At 42.5% G+C, this 23,245-nt stretch overlaps 1 protein-coding gene across 1 annotated transcript; it reads right to left on the minus strand.

The window, feature by feature from the left end:
- Window positions 1–390: 390 nt before the first annotated feature.
- Window positions 391–21,535, minus strand: NOP14 (NOP14 nucleolar protein). The gene is made up of 18 exons (XM_083398963.1): window positions 21,230–21,535; window positions 19,398–19,532; window positions 17,576–17,717; window positions 16,576–16,718; window positions 16,213–16,347; window positions 14,456–14,578; window positions 12,812–12,940; window positions 11,532–11,814; window positions 10,441–10,571; window positions 10,248–10,333; window positions 8,855–8,990; window positions 7,967–8,068; window positions 5,533–5,686; window positions 5,176–5,332; window positions 3,905–4,052; window positions 2,434–2,549; window positions 1,339–1,494; window positions 391–528 (listed from the first exon to the last, which is right to left on the minus strand). Exons 1-18 carry the CDS (start codon window positions 21,437–21,439, stop codon window positions 435–437), a joined length of 2,580 nt encoding a protein of 859 aa, XP_083255089.1. The 5' UTR covers window positions 21,440–21,535; the 3' UTR covers window positions 391–434.
- Between the last annotated feature and the right edge of the window lie 1,710 nt (window positions 21,536–23,245).

Below are 23,245 nucleotides of genomic sequence, written 5' to 3' on the forward strand. Positions count from 1 at the left end.
CGTTATTCTTGGGCATATTATAAAGAAAGTGAATGGCCAACTGCATGTCAAATTTTGTTGGCAAACAATAGTGAATTACGAGTTCCAGACACCATACCTTCTGGCACCAATAATCAATTGCTGCCCCTGGAAAAACCCCTCCAGTGATATCCTGTGGTTTTGCAGCTCATCTACAAACAGTGCCAACTGAGGAGAACATTGCATTCCCTGTTTGGTTATCTTCCACATTTCTTTCAAATACCTTCTTCCAAAGTCACATTCTTTTTCTAAATAAACATCTGTCAGTATTTGGTATACTTTTTTTCAACGTGAACATTCCTTTATAAGGAAATGCCTACCTGTGCAGTTTGTGTTTTCCCCCTTAGTAATATACCCACACAACACAAAATGTAAAATATGTCTAGTTTCCTTCTGTACAATATAAAACTGTTTATTTAAAACTTTTTTCTTTTCATTGCCTTCCAGTCTCCTTCCTGCTGAGCAAGACTCCTGAAGAGTTGTTTCACTTTTCTTTTTCTTTCTGAATCCCTGAAAATTGAAATAAAATTACTTTTATTTTGGAACTACTCGTCCAATGAAATTTTGAAAGATATATACAACCTCTGATACAGTTTTAACTGAATTGGTGGATATAAGAAATCTGCACCAATCACCTCCACCTTTCAAAATTTATGAGAACCAAACGTTTTCCCCCCCCCCAGACCACCTAACATTTCTGGTTTTCAAATGACCTCATGTTTTCAGAATTCGAAGACATGGAAACAAATCCCTGAGAGAGATCAAACCATGCTCTTCAAAGGCTGAGTGCATGTCTCTTCCTCAGCCATGGTGAACAGCCTGGATTCAGAATAGGAAGGAGCCTCATATGCCACCTGCATTATTCTAATGCTTGAGTAGAAAGAGGACAAATTGCCTAAAGTCTTGAGAAATGACAATGAAAAGATTCACTTTTGGATGACTGTATCTTTCCAATGTGACCATTCTTTCTGACATCAGTCCTAGTTGTAAGATGAAACTGCAACTATCAAAAATCTTTGGGAATGAATAGAACACTGCAGACTGCATGTTAGATATGAGGATTAGTGCAGTCTGTTACTTCCTTGTGAGTTAGTGATTGCTGGAAAAATATAAATAGGGCATTATCTGAACTGATAAAAGTTTTGTATCTTGCAGTATAAAACATACAGACCATCTAATGAAGGGTTAGATTTCATCTGAAATCTGGTCTATTTCTACATTAAAACCATTGCAATAGATCATCTTACTGCTATCTCTCTTAGTTATCTCAAGGATAACAAATTTAAACCAAATTTAAATTTAAAAGAATATATGCATTACCTTTCCATGGTTTCTGCAAGCTGCATTCTAGCAAGGAATTGGTTATCTTTGCGGATCTCACGAACGGCTCCCTTAAATTCACGTTTGTGCTTATGAATTAGCCGTTTTCTTTCCTGCTCTTTCTTATTGCTTTCTTGTTTTCTTCCAAATTCCAGGCTGAAATTATAAAGTACATTATCTCAAACACACTTTTCTGCTGGACTTAACTGGAACTTTTTTGCATCAGGATCACCAACACTGCACACATACTGAGGACATCGTTGCCACGCCAAATTAATTTCATAGCATAATAATCTGATCCACTTTTATATGGTTTAGAATATGGGAAGTTAAAAAACAGCAGAAATATTTCCACATTATATATAAACTGTTATTTTAAATTTATGTAGCTTCTTCCAGCTATTAACAAAATTGTTGTGCAAATAGGTGATGCAGCCCCTAAAAATGCCTTTTACAAGCCAGTAAATTAAAGGCATTAGAATAAAGTTACAGAAATAAACTGGTGTTTCACAGTAGCAGCAGCAGTAAAGTCACAATGCATTGCAATTCCCTTTCCCTACATAGCACTGTTTTAGTAGCATCTAGTGTACTAACCCTCAAATTAAGTCTCTGATATACATAGGTGCATATCTACCAGAAGCCCCCCTAGGTTTTCTGCACACCTCAGGTAGGCTTAGGGTAGACTGGTTAACCACTTTGACTGAGGCTGCCCTATGGATCACATACCACACTGGCTGCTTTGAAAGCACGAGAAACCATGCGGGAAGGCAAAATATGAGGTTAATTCTCATGCTACCCAAGGCAAAATAATTACTACCAGCCACATGGTTCCCAGTTCAAACATTAATGATTCAGGATAGGATGCAACCATCGGACCTTAGCTATATGTCTTTAGCATTTCTTCCTAGTCTCATCACCTGAATTAATTTCACATGGGGCAGTAAACACCAAGCAATTATGTGCATTAAGCAGAGCTATCGATTCAACTTCAACTGTTGAACCGGGTTTGTCATGGATGCAAAGTGTCAAATTTTATTTGCAACACAGGCAATCTCCATACATGACAGTATTTCTTCCAGAGCTAGAGATACTCACACTTTCACTATTTTGGGTGTGAACAGCTTCAAAGGCACTGGCTTTTTCTTTTCACACACCAAGGGACAACGTTGCCCTTTGCTCTCCAGCTGTTTCAGAACACTGTCAAACAGCTCCTGAAAATGAAACTCTGCTTTAAAAAGGCAACTGAATAAAATGCAATAAAACAAATACACAGATACAGTTGTAATATAGTTAACATATACTAACAAAAAAGTGTTAGTGAAATTGTATCTGAATTTGCCTGCCGCTTTCAAAAAAGGTTTTGATAAAGTCTTCCAACAAAAGATGCCCATGTGAACTTAGCAGTCATGAAATAAGAGGACAGGTCCTTTTAGGGATCAACAACCAGCTAAGGAACTGGAAGTGGAGGGTAGGAGCAAACAGTTATTGCAATGGAAGCAAGCAGGCAGCTGGGATCTGTATTGGAGTGATGCTGATGGTTCAAACACAAGCTGGTGTCAGGCAGTCAATGAAGCAGCCAAGTTTGTAGATGGCACCTAATTGATCAAGATGTGAAAATCCAAGTGGACTGCAAAGACCTCAAAGCAGATCTCTCCAAACTGTGAGAATTGGCAACAACCCGGCAAATGTAGTTCAGTATAAATATGTGGAAAGTGTTAGATACTGGGTCAAAAGGCTAACTTTCCAACAGTGTGAGTCCATCCAAATTGCCAGTGACTAAATAGTGGAAGATAGCGCCATGAGAAAGGTAACTTAGTGTGCAAATTAACAAATTCCTAGCACGGTATTTGCCTTTTCAGAATGCCGATTTTACATTCATCTGTGGTGTAATGCATTTGAAATACCACACACAGTTCTGATTATCCCACCTCTAAAAGGGCATTGTATCAGAGGTGGAAAAAGCATAGGAAAGGGCAACCAAAGTAGTCCAGAAGATGGAATACCACCTCTCAAAAGGGCAGGCCAAAGAGTTTGGAGCTTTTTGCTAATAGGGGGAGAACTAAAGGGGAGGGAGAGATTCACAGAACTTATATATGGTGTGGAGAAAGTATTTCTCCCTCTCATAATACAAGAGCCTGGGGTCACACAATGAAATTGACTGACAAAATCCAGGGCAGACAATATAAAATCCTTTACACAACACATAATTGACCAATGGAAATCATTGCCACACAGTGCAGTGATGGTCAATAGCTCAGACGCTTTAAGGAGGATTAGACAAGTTAACGGATTGTAGTTCAATCAGCAGCAATGGAATGAAGGAGTTGCACAGAACCTCCCCTCCAAATTCTAAAGCTGCTAATAAAAAGCCCACTTTGATTATTAGTTGGGTCACTTGCTCTCAGAAATTCTGCCAAGCAGTTTGCCTTTCCACACTGACAATTTTTGAGATGTCTAGCGAATGGAAGGACTCAGTGTACAATCTGCGAAGGTACCACAAATGTGGGTGTTTGCCCCACAGAATGCTTCACAGACTGAAACTCAGTGAGGCGGCAGCATGTTTTACCTGCAGGTGGTGAGGATACCTAATCATTGGCATGTGTGTCCTAAGCAGCATTTGGATGGGCTGCATTATTTCACTGAATGATGGAAGTGATCCATATGTAACTGCGCATCTCTTAACCAGGTCCAGGCACAGGTCTAAGCATGATAACCTGTAACACAATTGGTAGTTGTCATACCAACAGCTTAAATGACAAAACTGGCATTGCAATTTTAATGAAGAATTTGGAACAGTTGAAATATCTACTTTTGCCCCACAATTAGCTGAGAAAAGCCATAGCACAATTACAGGCGAATGTTCCCAAAGTGAAGCATTTTCTTGCACTCCACACTGCTGGTGTGCAAAGCAGTTCTGTTGATGGTTTCCCCAACCCACTGTAAAGTCTTGGAAGTGCTCAGAGCTGTCTGACTGGTAAGGAGAGACAAAAAATGCAAACTGCTACTTTTAAATTTCTGTTCTTCAGCTAATGAGCCCTGTTGGGCATACATGCCCTCTGTGGGCATGCTAAAAAGCAGTGACTGGCCCACAATCTTGCAGCGAGCTTGTGCCAGTAAGCCCTTACATACAAACTCCATGCTTTATCAGGTCTATTTACACTATTATCACATTACATTTCACTCAACCTCCCTGGGTCTTGGGGACTCTAAGCATTAGTGTAGGACTGCTTGCCCCTTGCTATCAAAGTTTGCATCTTCTACATCTTTATCATGGGTCAGCAGGAAGAAGAAATTATGTGTGGTGGTTGTTCCTCATCACAATTGAGGGCACTAAGCAATGAGGAAGACATTCCTCTAAGTAGCACCCTGTAGCCCTATTTCTGGGTCTGCACACATCATCCCCAAGGGATGTCCCCATGGAACTTCCTGCCCCACATTTCCTGCAGTTGGTATGGGTGCTGGACAAGATGGGCTTTGAGGTCCTTCAAATACATATGTGTCTGTGAACAATAGGACCGAAGCTGTCCGGAGCACACCTAAAGCTTTCCTGCAGCAGCAGGGATTCATCTACAGACACCTTTTACTCTCCAACCGCTGCAAGACTGCACTCTCTAGTCACTGAAGACTATGAAAGGACTTTTTCTTCTGATTTGCTTGAGAGTGGAGTGCTTCATAGTAGTTTAGTCAGCTACCCCATACCAATTTCCTAAAGGCAAGGTGAAATATTTTGCCCACAATATGATTCTGCGTCTATTGCTAAGGCACACAAAAGACAGTTCATTTATACTAAATATTTATGCACTGGATCTATATCAGCAGGAACACATTCTAGCATACCGCAGATGATTCATGCCTGTTCTGTCGTCTTTAGATCTAGTTATAATATGGAGTGGAAGATGTTGTTTTTGCCAGGTATCTGCATCTGCTTTGTCGGTGACAACAAGCAAGTCTGAGCGTTTTCCTAGTGACGCAAAAGGATGTACCAAGGTATAACCTGGAAGAGAAGAACACACTCAGAGATTAGTTTTAATATTGCTGAATATCTTACGGTATGATAAATTTCAAAATAGGGAAAGACAGAATCACAGAATTCTAAAAATGTTCTGATGCACTAAACATAGTAGACTCAGAAGTGGGGGGGGGGGGGGAGGAGAGGGAGAGAACATATATGCATATTCTCCCCAGTAACCATACCTTGAACTTCTTTGTTTGGTATAACCATGTAAAGAACTCCCAGGAGAAAATTGACAAGTTCTGGGATGAATCTTCGAGATAAGGATATATATTCTAGGAAGAGACAGCACACGAACAATCCTTTAACAACATCTTGGACTGTTGTTACTGTGCACTAAAGAAAAAATAGCACACGTAATTATTAAACACAGAAAACCAACCATTTATTCTAATTAGTCTCAATTAGCAGGTTATCAGTACAGTGGTACCTCCAGTTGCAAACAGGATTCGTTCCGGAGCTCTGGTCGCATCCTGAGGAATTCACAACCGGAGGTGCTGCTTCTGCGCATGTGGCGAAACCTGGTAAAATACTTCCAGGTTTGCCATGTACGTATCCCAAAGGATATGTAACTGGAGGTGAACACAAGTAGAGGTACCACTGTACCTATAAAAGTTACTTTTCATTGCTTTAATACAATTCTTTGAATGTGCTTTGATTCCTTGCCTTCCTGGAGGTTCAGAAGCATTCAATGAAAAGGTTTTGGAACCCACTGCAAAGTATTAAAACTGAGGTCGGGAAGTCCCCGCCTCCGGTGTTTGAGCTGGCTGCAAGGGGGCGAGGCGCTTCACTTCATCCAAGAGGAGGGGGAAGGAAGAGTTCCTCCTCTGGGAACTCCCTTGGCTGCAGAGAGAGGGGCTAATCTTCCTCCAAAGCCAGCATGGAGGAGGGACTGAGCACCCGGCCCCTTCTTCGCCTGTCTATTGAAGAGACCGTCACAGGGTTGTTGTTTTTTTTTGGGGGGGGGAGTGTTGGCAGGCAAGAAGAGGGCAAAGTATGATAGAAGGTCAGGGAATGTTTTTAGTTTCACCAAGCAGAACGGGGATGGAAGGGTGCAGTGGCGTAGCGTGGGTTGTCAGCACCCGGGGCAAGGCAAGTAATTTGCACCCCCTAACCCGTGGATTTGCGCCCCCTAACCCCCAGATGTTGTGCCCGGTGCGGCCGGCCCCCCCTGCACCCCCCACGCTACGCCACTGGAAGGGTGAAAAGCCTCAGAAGGGGAGTAGTGAAGAGACTCTTACACAGCAAGAGAGGGATATGGAGGAACAGAAAAACAAATAATGAATCCCACTGCCTTGCAGTCATTTCATACAGAGGGAGGAGTGAAAGAGAAGGTGGCTGGCAGAAAGAGAAAGGGGAGATGGCTCCGCCCAGCACTGGGCCCTGTCTATCTCCACCTTGCAGCCTGACACAGAAATGCAGCCCTGAACAGGAAGGAAGGTTGAAAACCATTAAATTATAAAATGTCTCCCAACTCTTGTTGGACCGTATTAATGCCCACCTTTACAAAATAAGTCCTGAAAAATAAGAGTTCCAAGGTCTACTAGAAGCCAAGACTGCTTTCACATGTAACTTGGAATTGACAGCTGGGTGGAAACTCCCTGCCAAAAGGCGGTCTACAATTCCTGTACAGGAGGCAACCATTTTAGCCGCGTCCAATGTGCAATCGCCAACACGTGGGTCCTTTGGGACCTGGAAGAGGAACAGACTGTGGTGCACTTATATGCGGCTCACTGACATGTGGGGGCGGGAACAGAACGCCCATGCGTAATGGGTCACTGCCCATAGATGTACAAGAGGAAGGCAATTTTGCAGCAAGTTATGAAGGAAGATGAGGCAGTACACCACAGCTTTAGACAGAGAGTACAGAACGGGCAATCGAGTAACTCTTGGCAATCAAGCCCTAATACTTGTTTATGTGGTGATGTGGCTATCGAAAGGAACATGTGTAACCTCAGCAGAATGGACTTGAATGATCTGTGACAGCAACACTACAGGTCTGGCATAAGAGCCCTGGAAAGCGAGATCTGCATTTGTCTGAAGATCTTGTGGCTGAGTTGGGCTGGTATCTTTTTTTTTAATAAAGGGGCACACATATGCTCTAAATGCTATAACTCCCCATTCTTGGTTGGAACAATCCTGCATTGTAGTGGTCTCTTTCCCCATACATACACACACACATAGAATGTCCTATCATTCTGACTTGAGGCCCTAAAGCTATGCAGGTAGCTATGAAGTTCTTATAATTTGCCACTCTGCACTTGCTCATTTACCTATCTCAGAACAGGTTCAGCTCTGCACAAAATTACAATCCCTGCACCGTTCACCCCCTTTTCCACTATGACCACTAAACCCAGGTGGTGGAAAGGTCTTACGGTGTTCAGGGAAGTTCAACCTCAAATTATGTCCCCCAAGAGGAAGGAATGATATAAGAACTTTAGGCAGATGGTCTCTGTATATAGTCAAGTGCATTTGCAAAGATGGTAACTTTGCATACACAGTCAAGTGAATCCATCTTCTCTTAGATGCCTAACTGCAGTTTCAATGGAAATCTTTACACATTTGAACTAAGTTACTTTAGAAAGATCTGTGTCGTTAACAATATTGCGGACATACCTTTGTGAGTAGCTGGCTCATATAAACCAAAGACGGTGTTACCACTGGATGCCAGAAATCAGAGGTTGGGAAAAGTACTGCAATAATTTTCAAATATATAAGCTGAAAGGAAAAATATTCAGTCAGTAACGGTGGTAAACTATATTGCCAACTGCTCAGTAAGCCGTCTAAGGGGATGTTAATGCCCCATTTCGCACTGCCCTTGTAGCAAAGAGCTTGAGTTGTTTTTGTGGGTTCCAGTGCCCTATCACTGCAGCCATGTAACCATGCAGAAAATAAAGGGCTAAAGTGAAGCAATCGTTTTCCACATCTGCTCCCTGCAGTTCTAGTTTCATAAATTGCTAAAATATCACAAGACCTAGCCACTCAGAAGCAGCTGTCATGTCCCCAAGTTTCATGGTGCATAAGGGTTAAACTCACATGAAGTCACTGGACATTCAATAAATGTGCTATAGATGCTATACCATAGAACACCCATATGTTTATGCACATTACAGTAAAAGAAGTCAACTTCTTTTAAGAAACCACTATTTTTTAAAAAAAATTGTAAGCTGCCCTATACCCCTAGATCTCAGGGCGGTTCACAAATAAAATTTGTGCATGTCTCCAATCTACTTTCCTCAGTCAGAAGGAACAGTGAAACAGTCAGGCTTGGCCCAGCCATAATCTGGCAGAACAGTCCCCCCAGCGGCCATTCCACCAGGCTTTTAATATTTCAGGTAGGACCTCCAACAAAATGTTAGTGTATCCTTCTCACCAACTTACAAGGTGGCTCCTGCTCTGTGTTCCAACCAGACAGCCACAGCACAAATATTTTCAACCAAAAGCTGTATTGAGTGCATTGGCAGAAAGATTTTCTATAAATGCAAAAAATAAATAAAGATGTACCATATCTAACCCTGGAAATGCCGCATGACCTTTCACTGCTAGAATTTCTTCCATGTCATGAGTAGCGTCTTGAAGGACAAGTTTAACATGATTACTTGCAGCTTTAGGGAACATTTGGCAAAGATCATACAAGGGCCTGTTAACAAGAAGATCAAGTCAGATTTAAGGACAATGTTTAATGGCCTTTTAATTCCATAAGAAGAATGAACAGCTGAAACAATACACCCAATTTCTACCCAGGCATCTTATCCAGAAGAATACCATAGTTGATGATATTGACCATCAATGAGCTGAACTCAATGGACATCTAAAACTCATCAAACCTATTCATCCTGGTATAGGGCATTTGGACCTCACTGACTGGCAGGTGTATCACAATTGCCTACCTCCTGGTGAGCTAGAGCATAGCTGTCAACGTTTCCCTTTTTTAAAAAGGGAAATTCCCTTATTCCTAATAGGATTCCTCGCAAGAAAAGGGAAAAGTTGACAGCTATGAGCTAAAGCTCTAAGTTGGTAAACATCTTATTCAAAAAAATCTTAGAACTAGGTATTTATAGGTCTTTCCTCATAAAACTAGAGACTGTGTACTACAAAACTGTTAAGATATTTCTCAGTGACTTAGAAAAAACACGTATTCATAGTCTACAGCACTTTAAGTCACTAGAAGTCTGAAAATGGGACAATTTCCCACCTGTCAAAACATGGGCACATTACAGTGAGGCATGGGAGTTTCTTTGTTCAGATTTTTACTTTTTTGTGTGGGGCGGGAGGAGAGGAGTGCTTCCAGTAGCAGCCAGGAACCATAGTCTCCGCTCGCATAATTTATTTATTCTATTTCTATCCTGTCCTTTCTCCCTACGGTGCCCAGGATGGCAATAAAATGATTGCAAATTTCCTTTATATAATGTTTAGGTAGCTGCTACACTGACCTTCTGTCTAGAGTCAGTGAACAGCTGGACATATAAAGGGTGACTTTTAGGGATTCTGGTCCTGAGCTGCCTATGACTTTGTATACTAGTTTCAGCAGCTTGAACACAGCCTGGTAGCCAAATGGCAGCCAATGCATTATTCTCAACAGCAGGGTAACATGATGGCAATATTCTGCCTCAGTGAACAGTCAAACAGCAGAATTTTACATTGGCTGCAGTTCCTGGGCCAAGCTGAGGGATAGCTTAACACAGAGAGCATTACATCTGCACAGCTGCAAGCCATGCCTATCTTTTAAACCAAAATTAAAAACTAGTTGACAAACTGGCTGAAACTAACCTTAGGTCTGGTACAGCTAAGCAGAGCACAGGGAGTGAAATTGTGTCAGCAAAAAGAGCAGCAAATACAATAAAATTTATGTGTGCTGGAGACAATTTACATTGAAATAAAAATATATTATACTTACATTACCAACTTATCAACAGTTTTCAGTTCCGGAGGTGTCTGCCGTGCCAGCTCCCCAACATACACCAGAAGGAATTCAAACAGTTTCTAAAGGATAAGTTTTTAAAAAGTAAATGAACTTTTGTTCTCTTCAATTAGCAACCCCCGCCCCCCATGTTGATGTGTGAATAATGTACCTGATCACAAAAGCATACCTCTAACTTTGCTTTGTTTCCCACTGCAAGGCTTGGGTGATTAGACTTCCGGATCCGTTCAGTTACAAGCAGTTGTTCTTCTGTTGTTCTTCCCAACAATTCAGCTTTAAGTTGCTCATAAGATTCTGGAGCTATTGTAAAAATGAAAAACATATAGCTGGCTAACATAAAACAAAGCTCAAACAATACGCCATAGAAAAATTGCACTATGATTACAAAACAAAGAATAAAATTTGTCCTTTAGCAAGCTGCTACAATAGTTGTGTTTGCCCTGAATCTAAAGAATAGGGGACCCAGAGCAGCACCTTTCAGGAATTCCTGTTCTCTGAACAGCTTAGTAAGGTGTGATAACCTCTTGAGCCGTAATAGGCTGGCTCTGGCTAAAACCAAAGAAACAGAGGTGACCCTGAAGGCCAGGGCAGCTACCTCCAAGTCTTTCCGTCACGCTGCATCTGCTTTCCCCCATCACCAGGTTGTTTTAATATGGCATCATCATCTTTATGCAGGAGAATGTTGGAAATTAAGTGATGCAACTTGCAGCATACAACCACTTTAGGAATTTTAATAACATGCATAAAAAACTGCTTTAGGCTTTAGGAGCTCAGAGCACTACCACTCGATTTTTTTGTCTTGTGAAAAGTGCCACCCACTCAGAGAGCATCAGATTGAATGTGTGCGGCCGTGGGGAGAACAGAAACACGCTTTGAGATTTACTCAACTGGGTGTGGTTCAGGAGAGCACAAGCCTAGTGCGGAGATGGCTGTAGTAATCAGAAGGTGGTAGTTAGCTCACTCTTGTAGTCCTGTCCCTAGTGTTTCCTCCAATTCTGACATAAGTTCCATTGTTCCTCCTCTTTCTCAGGCACCTAATAAGCCAAATTCCACACTTCCCCCATGTTTTGTGGTTAAACCAGAAGGCAGCAATGTAAATGCTGTTTAAGATTTGAACTTTCAAGAGATTATTTTATCATGTTTTAGATGCTCTTCTTTCTGAGAAACCAGACCACACTATTTTCTACCAGTGAACAAGGAGCAGTGCTTTCCTACAGAAAGTAAACAATGCAATTTGAATAAAGGTGTTTTTCTTCCTACCAGCAAACAAATATGGCACCTCCAGTTTGGCAGCTTCTCTTTTGGCATCTTGCTTCTTCATATGCAATTCATTCTTGCTTCCTTCCCTCCTTCCCCTTTTCTGCTCTCCACTAGCAGTGGCTACCTCCATGACCTCCTCTTCAGTTTCAACATCAGAGGGGCTGTCAATATCATCAGCACCAGTCTCAGCTTCTTCATCACTTTCCTCTCCATCACTACTGCCGTCTTCTCTCTCCACACTCTCTTCCGCGTCTTTATCATCGTCAATATTCAGCTTGCCATCCTATTTAATAGGTTGAGATGTATACATTAATCAGCGGAATCGTTAGGCATTAAAGCAGAGTTTGCTTCTCAGTGAAGTCTGGGGGTGATCTCCTTGCAAACTATGGGGAGGGAGGCCTTTGAGAAAAAAAACCTGGCAAAGAGTATGGCTCAGAAAATGCCTCCCCACTTACTCTCTCCCTAGAAGCAGTTGAGATTGACATAGCTAAAAAAAGTACAGCCAACAACAAAGGAAGTGTCCATAGCAAAAAGGGCAGATCCAGGACCACTCTGATGAACTAGGAGAAGAATTGACAGCAAAACAACTTCTCAGTTCTCCCTACTTGCTTTCATTCAGTAGTCCAGCTGCTAGGGTGTAATAGAGCACTACCCCAAAAGAATCAATGGCTCCATTCCTCTTGAGCTGCAGACTATCTCTGGTCAGACCATCCCTGTATGACTCCCACTGGGAGTATTACTGAATGGGATGGATCCAAGACACATGGTGTCAGGCTGAGGGAGAAAGGAGACTTCCCAGGGCACCACCATGACCAGCTGTACAACTACAGTGGTGCCTCGCAAGACGAAAAGAATCCGTTCCGTGAGTCTCTTCGTCTAGCGGTTTTTTCGTCTTGCGAAGCAAGCCCATTAGCGGATTAGCTGCTAAAAGGCTATTAGCAGCTTAGTGCCTTAGAAAAAGGGGGTGGAGAGTGGAAAAAAACCCCAGGAATCGCAAGACATTTTCGTCTTGCGAAGCAAGCCCATAGCAAATTCATCCTGCGAAGCACCTCCAAAACGGAAAACCCTTTCGTCTAGCGGGTTTTCTGTCTTGCGAGGCATTCGTCTTGCGGGGCACCACTGTACAAGGGATTTAAATTCACGTGCCAGCAATGTTACATACCTAGTCTCCAAAGTATTTTATGTCCCGAGGCCTCTGCAATTTGCTCCTAAGGTTGGCAAGGCTGGATTGTGATCTCTTTGTTTCAGCTTCTTTAAAAACTCAATGAAAAAACATGTACCTTATAAGAAAGCATACGCCTGTCATCTTTATCAAGGAGGAATCCATCTGCCAAATCGTCAGCTGACACGTGCTTGGGTTTCTTTTCTTTCTCAGGCTCGTCTCCACACATTCGACGTAATCTGTCAGTCTGCAATGTATAATATGTTGAGAACAGTAACATTAACGGCTAGTCTGATTTTTTTTATCACAGAAGGTATGATAAAATTCTGCTACAATGGTGCAAGCATTCAATGAATGATGAAGGCATTTATATTTGTCAGTGATGGGTAACAATATTGGTACAGATCTTTAGCTCTCCCCACCTGTCAGGGAACTGCCATCAGAGCTGGAGGCGGAGAGAAGGCTCCAGAGGGATGCCGGAGAGGGTCCCAGCAGGGAGAGAGGCAGCCCATCCGCTGGGGAAGGAAATCAGCGTAACACCAGTGGAGAAGGGGGGCAGATGGGGGAATCGGAGAGGTGGCTCCAGGACTCCTCGCCGGAGACCAGCGGAGAGAGTACGGGTACTCCGCTGCCCACACCCTCCCTGCGCAGAAGACTTCCGCGCAGGCAGAGTAGGAGAAGACTGGGCGTCAAACAGCTTCTATGCTGGAAGAGGTTCAAGAAACGCCCACTGACGGATTCTGCCAGCGACTGAGGCAACCACGAAACTTGAGGCTGTCCAGACAGAAAGGGTTCAACCAGGTAACCTAGCCAGGAGTGGCGGCAACTTACGCACGAGCAACCCCTAGAACCATTACACCACCCTATGAAGCAACCTGTCAAGCTTCTAATGTCATGACAATGCCAGGTTATTGACAGGTGGGCAATCCCCATCCACCTGCCAAAATTGTCCAGCAGGGTGTGGGGATGAAACTGCTTCGTCAGGAACACACTAGAGAAGGAGCATCCAGCAGGTTCAATCCTCCTGGCTGCAGGAGTCTGCTTCAGCAGCAGGGACCAAGCTGGCAGAAGAGCACGCAGCAGGACTGACCTTCACTAGTCCTCCATCAGATGATATAAGCTAGGAACATCAGCTGATGGGCAGAGTTTGGGGAACGAGCCTTTCAGACAAACTTGGCCAGGTCGGAACTGATTATTCCAATAAATTAAGATCTACACGAATCAAATTTAACATAAAGCATGTATAATCTGTTGGTTACATTTATATCTTGTATAAAACGTTCAGGACAGAATACCCCAATTTTCTCCTTATAACCATCCTGTGGTTAAGATGTATTTTAGACTGGTTTAAGGTCAACCTGAAGTCTAAATCAACACTCTAAAACACCATAGCACTCTGGCTCTCAAATTGTGCTCAGGACTCAGAATAAAACAAAACCAAACAGCGTTAAAATGCCTAAAATCCATGGAAAAACCAGCTCAAGAAGCAGCAAAGGGGGAAAACCAACTTAGTGTCTAACCAAAAATGAAGCTAGAATTAAGAGGCCTGGAAGTGTTTAGTGGTTACTTGCCCAGCCTCAGCTGGCAGGGGGACCCAGAGAAAGGACTGCATTCTCCAGGTCTGGGCAGGTATATATGGTAGGAGACAGTCCTTCAGCTATTCCAAGTTAAAATATTTCATGGATATTTATGGCATCTTGTATATTCACAGTCACTGAAAACAGTTTATTATTATGTGGAACACAATACACAAACACCATACCTCTAATTGGAGGAGTCTCTTTTGTTCTTCCTTTGCTAACTCTTCTTCTGTTTTCATCCTACCAGAGGGTTGTGCCTTCATCTCGAACCCAAGCTCCCGAACTATCATATCATATTCATCAGGCTGTGGGGGAAAAAATCACAAACAGTAACTCTCTACAATAGGAACCGTAGAGTAGCCCTGCTGGTTCAGGCCAAAGGCCCATTTGGTCCAGCAGAACGTTCTCACAGCAGCCAACCAAATACATGTGGGAAACTCACGAGCCGGACCCAAGTGAAACAGTGCTCTCCCCAACTGGTATTCAGAGGCATGCAGCCCCAACAGTGTGCTGAAGAAACTGGACGTGAGAAGGGGTTAATTTCCTTTATGAGTGTAAACTACCCCATGGATGAGCTAATTCAAGGTGCGTGGACAGCCAAGCCAGTTGCTATGGTAATGCCCAGGGCAACAACTGTATCTGTGATTAATGTTGTGCCAGCTAATTCAATGGTTTCAGGTGTCCAACTGTTAGTCTGCAGTTAGTATGTTAGTCAATGTTACTTTTGTTCAGTGTTACACCTTGAATTACTGAACTTATTTAGAGCAACAGGGATATTCTGTACTTGCATATATCTGTATATATAAAGCCTACAAGCTGTATGTATCTATGTCCAGAACTGGTTTACTGAGCCTTATCTTCTGCAACAGTAAACTACCTGAACCTTTCTCTGTGTGGTGAATGGAACTGGGAGTAACTTCCATTTCTTTGGCATAAAAGTTTGCATTAAAAACCTTTAAGTACTTCATTAACATCTATTTTAAGTAACTCCCAAACCAGGAAGCATTATAACAACATTACAAATTTTCTTACATTTAATTCCCACCTATCTTCTGTCATGGAATCTAAGGCAGTGTACATATGACACTGCAAATAACTGCCTAGACCCAGACAGGGCTCACGAAAACCTCATTAGTTTACAATGAAATCCTAAACATGTCTATGTGGAAGTAAACCCCTTTGTCTTCAATTGGACTTACTATGTGCGGATCAGATTGCAAGTTTACCTACTTACACATCCACCACTGAAACAGTTGAGAATGATCTACAAGAATGAACAAGCTGGTGGCTTGTCTTCACTTTTTTTTGAAGGACACAATAACAAACACTTGACTTTATCAGTAACAGGCTGGATGCCTTCAGAGACATGTACCTTAACACTTGGAATTTCAGAGAAGGGAGTGTGCGCTATTCCATTAGCTGACACACCAGATGCCTCCGAACTATCCATCTACTGTCAGCTAGCAACTGCCATTCCTTCAAGCTACTTGAACTGTTTCCATACCAGTTGGTTATTTAAGAACTGCAGCTTTAAGAACTGGTGCCCAAGTTTATTTCCTTTTTCTCCTCCCTTTATATGCAATATTGTGTGTTTCTTTTAGATTGTAATCCTGAAGGCAGAGACTGTCTTTTAAAAAAATCGTCAGCCATATAATTTAGAATTTTTGACTGAATAAGAGTAAAAATGCTTTAGATAAATAAGGGAGACCCACTTCTGTCCAGATTTACGGAGTCTGAAGAGAGGAGGACGTGGCAAAGCAGAATCTAGACTATCACCTAAATGCACAGGACGTTAAGAGCAGGGAAGCACGCTAAGAGAACATCACTAAAATTCACAAAGTTTCAGTTTTCCCCTTTAATTCCATTCCAGGAAATTGTACCACTAACAGGCAGAATACTATTTGAAGTAAAACTGGACAGCAAGTAAAATAAGGTTTACCTTGGGCTTTTCCTCTTGATTTTGTCTCTCCGACTTTGGGGTCTTGTGGAACAGAAAGGCTTGAACCTCCTTCCAATCACTGTTGAGTTTTTCTGTAAGCTCCAATGTATTTTCCCTCTGCGTTTGCCGCTCCCTCTAAACAGAAAAAATAACAATTATGGGAAACGGTCTATCATGCAACTAGCCTTTAATGTGCAAACTCCTCTCTTGAAAACAAAGAGAAACTGAAATTGCACACAGCCAAAACAGAACCAAATTGAACACTGTATCTCACAGAAAATGGCAAATATTGGTTAACATTGTTTTATTTCCTTTTTTAATTTCAAAGGAATTCAAATTTAGTACAAGAAACCCAGAGTTTACCTTTTCCAGTTTGGATTTTGCTATCATTTCTTCAATGAGCTCCTTCCGTGACTTAGGTTTTTTATCTTCTTCGCTTTCCTTCCCTGTGATGGCTTTCTTACAGAGAAGTCCACCACCTCCAAAGTGAGCAGCTGTTAATTCCGCTAGAGATGAAAGAAGGAAGCCGCTTAGGAAAAGGTCAAATGTGGCTTCAGTCCTAACCCCATTTATTGGAGAAGCAGCTCTACTGAATTTGAGCAAACATCTACATCTGAGCAAACATGGTTAGAATTCCACTGCAAAAGTACCAACTAAGCCAGCAATGTTTGTTAAGAACCAAAGGATCTTTTTTTCTGTGTCCTAGGAAACACTGAGGAGTTTTACATGGCATCTCTAGGGGTGGCGTGTCAAAACATTTATCCAACTCTAGAGACTGTGTTAAATGAAAGAAACAGCACATTTTAAATCATAGATGTCATTACTCCTAGTCAAAGTAGACCCACTGAAATCAATGGACTTGAAGCCTATTGGTTTCAATGGATCTACTCAAAGTATGACTTAGGTTGGCTATCACACTATAATTTTAACTTCTGAAAGTAGAGTCTTAAATACAGTCGTACCTCGGAAGTTGAACAGAATCCGTTCCGACTTCCGAAACGTTCAGCTTCCAAAGCGTGGCTTCTGATTGCCTGCAGGAAGCTCCTGCAGCCAATCAGAAGCCGCGGAAGCCCGGCTTCCAAAAAAAGTTTGAAAACCGGAACACTCCCGGTTTTCAACCATTTGGGAGCCGGAACGTTTGACTCCCAAGGCATTCGGGAGCCAAGGCACGACTGTATGGGTATAAAATTAGAACATGTGCCAAATTTTAGTTTCATGTTCCATCACACTTCCGGATAACTGTAGCTACTTGCATCAGAAAAGCTCCACCATTGCAATAAATAGAAAATGTGGTGCCTTATGTAACACACAATTGCCGTATAGTAGGACATATGTACCACTCTGCCTTTTTGACTCTTCTTACCTGAGAGTATTCCTCTTTCTTCAGTGTCACTGTCACTATCAATAGTATCATTACATTTTTCAATGTCTGCTAGAGAATGGCCATAATGGGTTAAATCTTCATCTTCATTGAGATTATATATATTTTTCTTTTCATAATTTTTCTGTAACAAAACAAAACAAATCAGTAAGTGTTTTTTGAGATCTTTGGTAAAATGTTAATTCCTATCCACATTATCAAGACATAGATATTGTGCCTATACTTTGGTTAAGCAAAGAAGCTTAGACTTCTGGGTAAGGCCTGGAATGAAGAGAAAGTAGCTCTCTATTTAGAAGGGTGTGTAGAGAGTAAATGTAGAAAAGTACATTCCTGACTGCAGCTAAAATGTCAAAGTCAACATACAGTCGTACCATGGGATGCGAATGGGATCCGTTCCAGAGCCCCGTTTGCATCCCAAACGGAATGCAAGACGCGATGGCGCATGGCGTTTCTCCGCTTCAGCACATGACGTCATTTTGAGCGTCTGCACATGCGCAAGCGGCGAAACCCAGAAGTAACGTGCTCCGTTACTTCCAGGTTGCCGCGGAGCGCAATTCGAACGAGCTCAATCCGAAGCACATTCAACTCAAGGTATGACTGTATAGGCGATGGGAGATTTCCTCCCCTCTGAATGGCTTTACAGAATCTGGGATATGGCAATTACATATAAATGCACTATGACTGAGGGACAATGGAGTCTATGAAAACAGGTTTTGAGAGACAGGCAATTTTTTTGGGTGTGTGGGGGGGGGGACACACCAAATTTAACAATGATGTAAGATCATATTCATTATTTAACTGAAATATGATTTGGTGGAAATGATGCTTTTCTATTTTGTATAACTATAACAACAATAATGACCCTTGTAAAATGGCCCAATACGCAATTCAGAAAACACACGTTTTATATTTCAAAGCTTGTAACTTCTGCTTTTCCTATTATCCTTTCCCGCAGCAGGAAACACTTCTCGTCCTTTTTGTTGTTCACTTAATCTCTACTCTTTAGTTCTCTTAACTCTTATTCACATACATATTTTAAGTTTTTCAAGTGACTTAGATGTCTAATTTACATATGGCATTTGCTAGATAGACCCAACAAAATTCTGCAAAATGAATAAATGATAAAACCACATTGCTGCAGAGAAAGCAAACTTTCAGATGGCTTAACCATCGTCTACCTGAACACCAAGACCCATGTGCCAGCTTCCAACTCTTCCCTTGTTTCTTCCTTCCTTCTATATACGTTACTCTGCCTACCAATCCCCCACCTATTCCATGTTGTCTTCCTTATCACCTTGCTCTTGCTGCCCTTCTCACATGATAGAAGTAATGACCAGTTGGCCTTATGTGCTAAACTAACAGCCTATTTTTCAACACGGCCCTTGAAATATATTTTGGAGTTGGTGAACAATTGCTTATAATCCCAAACAATTTATAAAAGCAGATATAACACTGCCAAAAAAGCAAAAAGGCAACTCTTACATTTCTTTAGTTGGAAGTAAATACATTTTAGAACAATGAGACTTACTTTCAATTAAGTGTGCACTTTTAAAGTCACAGTTTAAAGTTACTGGAAATTCTGTTTGGTAAGAGAGAAAGGGAACTACAAACCTCTTGAAGAACTGGAAAAAACTCATCTTAGTAAAATGTGGAATTAAGGTAGAACTTATCTTCAACTTTGCATATACTATTACTTGATAAAAATACAGCTCAAATGTTCGTTCAATTTAATATTTATTTATAAGAAAACAGGAAACTTCTAAAGAGTTGCTATGTCACTTTCTGAAATTATTTTCATTATTACCTGTTGTTCCAAAGCAAACCTCTTCATCATTTTTTCTTCTGGACTTATTTTGGTATCATATTCCCCAAAACGTTTGTCTTTAAAGACATTGGATTTTTCCTTTTCTTTGTATTCTTTCTGCAAAGTCTGAATTCGCTGAAAAAGCAAAATGCCACAATATATTAAGGCAGAAACAAATATTACTCAAACAGGGCACCAATAAGCAATAGCCAAACATGTTACAAACCATATATTATTAATTTACAATGCTACCAATGTTTTCGGGCTTTTTAGCTGCTCACCTGCTGGTTTTTAGTTCTCACATCCTCCCCCCCCCCCCTTGCCTGAATTATCCTCTTGACCAAGACGCAAAATTAGGTGATGCATAGTTAGGAAACAGGGACATGGGTGGCGTTGTGGGTTAAACCACAGAGCCTAGGACTTGCCGATCAGAAGGTCGGCAGTTCGAATCCCCGTGACGAGGTGAGCTCCCGTTGCTAAGTCCCTGCTCTTGCCAACCTAGCAGTTCGAAAGCACGTCAAAGTGCAAGTAGATAAATATGTACTGCTCCGGCAGGAAAGTAAATGGCATTTCCGTGCGCTGCTCTGGTTCGCCAGAAGCAGCTTAGTCATGCTGGCCAGCTGTACGCCGGCTCCGTCGGCCAATAAAGCGAGATGAGCGCTGCAACCCCAGAGTCGGTCATGACTGGACCTAATGGTCAAGGTCATGATGGTTTTTTTTTTAGTATGACAATATTATTTATAGTGTTTGCTAAAATCAATTTAATGTCATTTGTAAGCTGCCTTTGAAAGATTTGTATCCCACATCATACCGCAACATGGAAAGTTGCAAAACTGTCTGGCCCCATTTCCTAGTATGCATTTAGCAAGAGCACAATCTACACCTCATGCATTCCTAGCCAGCACAGACTCCAGGCACAGTCAAGATTCTCTTGCCATCTAATTAAAGGTGATCTCGTAGGTGAGTGCAGCCTTTGTGGAACTACTACCTGGAAGGGAGGGAACCCTGACCAGTTATGAAAGATGAGGCTGCTGAACACTTTGAGGCTGGGGTGTTGTTTAAGAGTTTTGTTGCTGCTAGTGATATTACCTTTGTATCTCTTAGATCTTATTTTGATTGATGTGGAAATTGAACAATTTAGCTGTGCACTTTTTAATGTTTTATTTATGCTTATGCCTACCTTTGTGACATTTGTAACTATGTATTTTTTCAAGTTGTAAGCCACTTTGAGTGTGCTGTGAATTGTGGAACGGCAGAAGACAAACAAGGTATGTATTGAAGTACTAGCATTATGAAGAAGCAGAATGTGAAACATGCACTATTTTACAGCATACCTAGTGGGTTCCAAATACAATTTGATGTGGCTTTAGTAGTTGCTTTGCTTTATTGGGTTGGCAAGTTTTATTGTGCTGAGAGGCACATGCTCAGGACCGCCTCTCCACATCTGCCTTTCTCCATAAACCTCCTCTACCAGAGGTCCAGAAGGTGGCAGCACGACAGCGGGCCTTTTCTGTGGTGGCTCCCAGTTTGTGGAAAGCCCTTCCCAGGTAGGATCTTCACCCTTTAGGTGCCTGGCGAAAATATTTCTCTATAAACATGCCTTAGGTCGATTATACAATCTGTGGCCTTTTAGAAGTGGGCGGTTTATCTTTAATGTTATCTTTCTCCCCCACCCCCGGTTTTAACCTATCTCTGTGGGGGCTTTTTTGTTTGTCAGTCGCTTCGGGATGCAAGGGCTAAAATAAAGCGACGAACAGATTTAATAATAAATAATCATCATCGCAGTCACGACAAGAGGAGCCCCGTTTCTCCGGCGGCAGCCAAGGGCTCACCTTCCTGTGGGCCTTGGAGCGCGTGACGCCCGGCAGCCCCACGTCGTGCCTCGTCTTCCTGCCCAGGATGTGGAACTTCTGCCGGTTGACCTTCACCTCGAAGGGGTTGCTCGACACCGAGGGGGCGGCAGCGGCGGCGGCGGGGAGGCCCTGAGCCCGCCTCGCCGCGACGCCACCACCGGCCCCCTTCCGCTTGCCCGCTTTGCCCATCGCGGAGGCGTCTCACACGGAGCGGCGGAGCTCACCGGAATCCACGAGCCCCGGAAGCCGGTCGCACGTGAACCACCGCGCGGCAACTCTCGCTCTCTAGTGTCGCGAACTCTCTCTTCCGGCGGAAACGGACCGTAGAGTCGAAGCCGCTTACGGAAGGAAGGGCGCATCCCAGAATGCCTCGCGCAGGGGTCTTTACGGCTTCCCCGCCGCTTCATTCTCCGCGACTGCGTTTCGGGAGTCCGCTCGCCCCCTGCTGGCGGGCGGAGTTGGGCCTGGCACTGTCTCGCCTGCGCAATCCCGCGGCGGCGCTGGGAGGATCGTAACCGGCCTGCAAATGGACCAATCGCAGCGGGGCTGTTGTGGGGAGCCGCCCCGAGGGCGGGGCCAACTGCTTCAGGCTGGCGTCACCGGCGTCCGTACCTGGGCTATAAATAAAGGGCCTGCGCAGCCCTCTTCGCATAGCCTTGGCTAGCTTTATTCTCTAGGCGGTGGTTGAAACTGCCGACTGGAAACAAAGGAAACTGAGGCCGGTTGTCATGGGGCAGCGACGCGTTTACGCAGAAGCCGAGAAAGTAGCAAAGAGAGGATTTCGAGCACGTTTTTTGCGTGAGGGAAAAAAAAATGCTTCCAATGTCTTTTTTTTTTTTTTAAAGCATGCTAGTAAAAATACAGACAGTGCATTTGCAAGTTGCGAATGAGATGACTGTGTTAGCCGCGCAATGTAATCAAACTTACTATTGCAGGTTAGCGGGTGGAACTGAAGCCGTTTGGAACTTCTAGGTGAAAATAGTCTCCCATGTAGACTGAAGCCCTTGTGCTGGCACGTTGCTCTTTCAAATGTTTAAAAGCTTAGAAAAGAAAACGAACATTTTCAGACGAAATAAGGTTTGAGTTAGAAAGAAAGAGACTATTTGTTCCTGCAGCAGCACATTGGGAAGCTCTTCAAAACCCCAACACTTTCAGTTTGCCAAAAAGACTCCGGGACGTTGGATTATTCGTGAAAACAGCTTACTTTTTAAAACAGTTTCTCTAAAAAGTAAGTCAACATACTTGTTGAAAAATTGATATTAGCTATACCTTTTTGGAATAATAAATGTCAAAACAAATGTTATTCCTGCATTGCAAGCTGCTGCACTAGATGACCCTTGAGGTTCCTTCCAACTCTAAATTATATGATTCTGTGGCAAAATACAGTTGTATATATATTTTTTTCTACATTGTAAATATGGGTCCCTATCTTACTTTATAGTTTCATTCCTGGAAAAATCCAGTAAGTCTCCTTATGTTTATTGTGTTGATGGTCTGTCTCGTCTAACACCTATACTATTTGTTAATTTATTTTGTTGGAAATGCTGATTCTGATCAATGTTGATTGTGATTAATTTTAATAGTATAAATAGTTCTTTTTTATTATGTTACTTTATGTCCCTCAATTGTCTCTTTGCTATTGCAATTTTTAAATATTACTTAATCATTAAAAATAAAGAGCATGAATTGTCTGCTTCTGTGTTTGGAAGTGAATACACTACTCATTCACAGCCACTGTAAAATCTACAGCTATACCTCATGTTGCGTTAGGTTCATGTTGCGTCAGGTTCATATTGTGTCTTTTCAGTTTGCGAACGCGGCAAACCTGGAATTGTATACTTCCAGGTTTCACCACATGCACAGAAGCGTTCTTCGCGCATGCACAGAAACATTCTGCACACTTCACACATGCGCAGCAGCGCTCTGTCATACTCTGCGCTTGCATAGAAGTGCTGCTCTGGTTGCAGACTTTTCGGGGTGCGAACGGCACCCTGG

The sequence above is a fragment of the Podarcis tiliguerta genome (genome assembly GCF_965153285.1).
Source record: "Podarcis tiliguerta genome assembly, chromosome: 9".
NCBI lineage: Eukaryota > Metazoa > Chordata > Lepidosauria > Squamata > Lacertidae > Podarcis > Podarcis tiliguerta.

What these genes read in the sequence shown, in the direction of transcription:
- NOP14 (XM_083398963.1), bottom strand. Translation starts at nt 21,439, where the DNA reads ATGGGCAAAGCGGGCAAGCGGAAGGGGGCCGGTGGTGGCGTCGCGGCG. An exon ending in ACAGGCATGAATCATCTGCG is followed by an intron (nt 4,053 to 5,175) that starts GTATGCTAGAAT and finishes ATTGTGTTACAG; the next exon opens with GTTATCATGCTTAGACCTGT. An exon ending in CTTGCAGAAACCATGGAAAG is followed by an intron (nt 529 to 1,338) that starts GTAATGCATATA and finishes TTCAATTTTCAG; the next exon opens with GGATTCAGAAAGAAAAAGAA.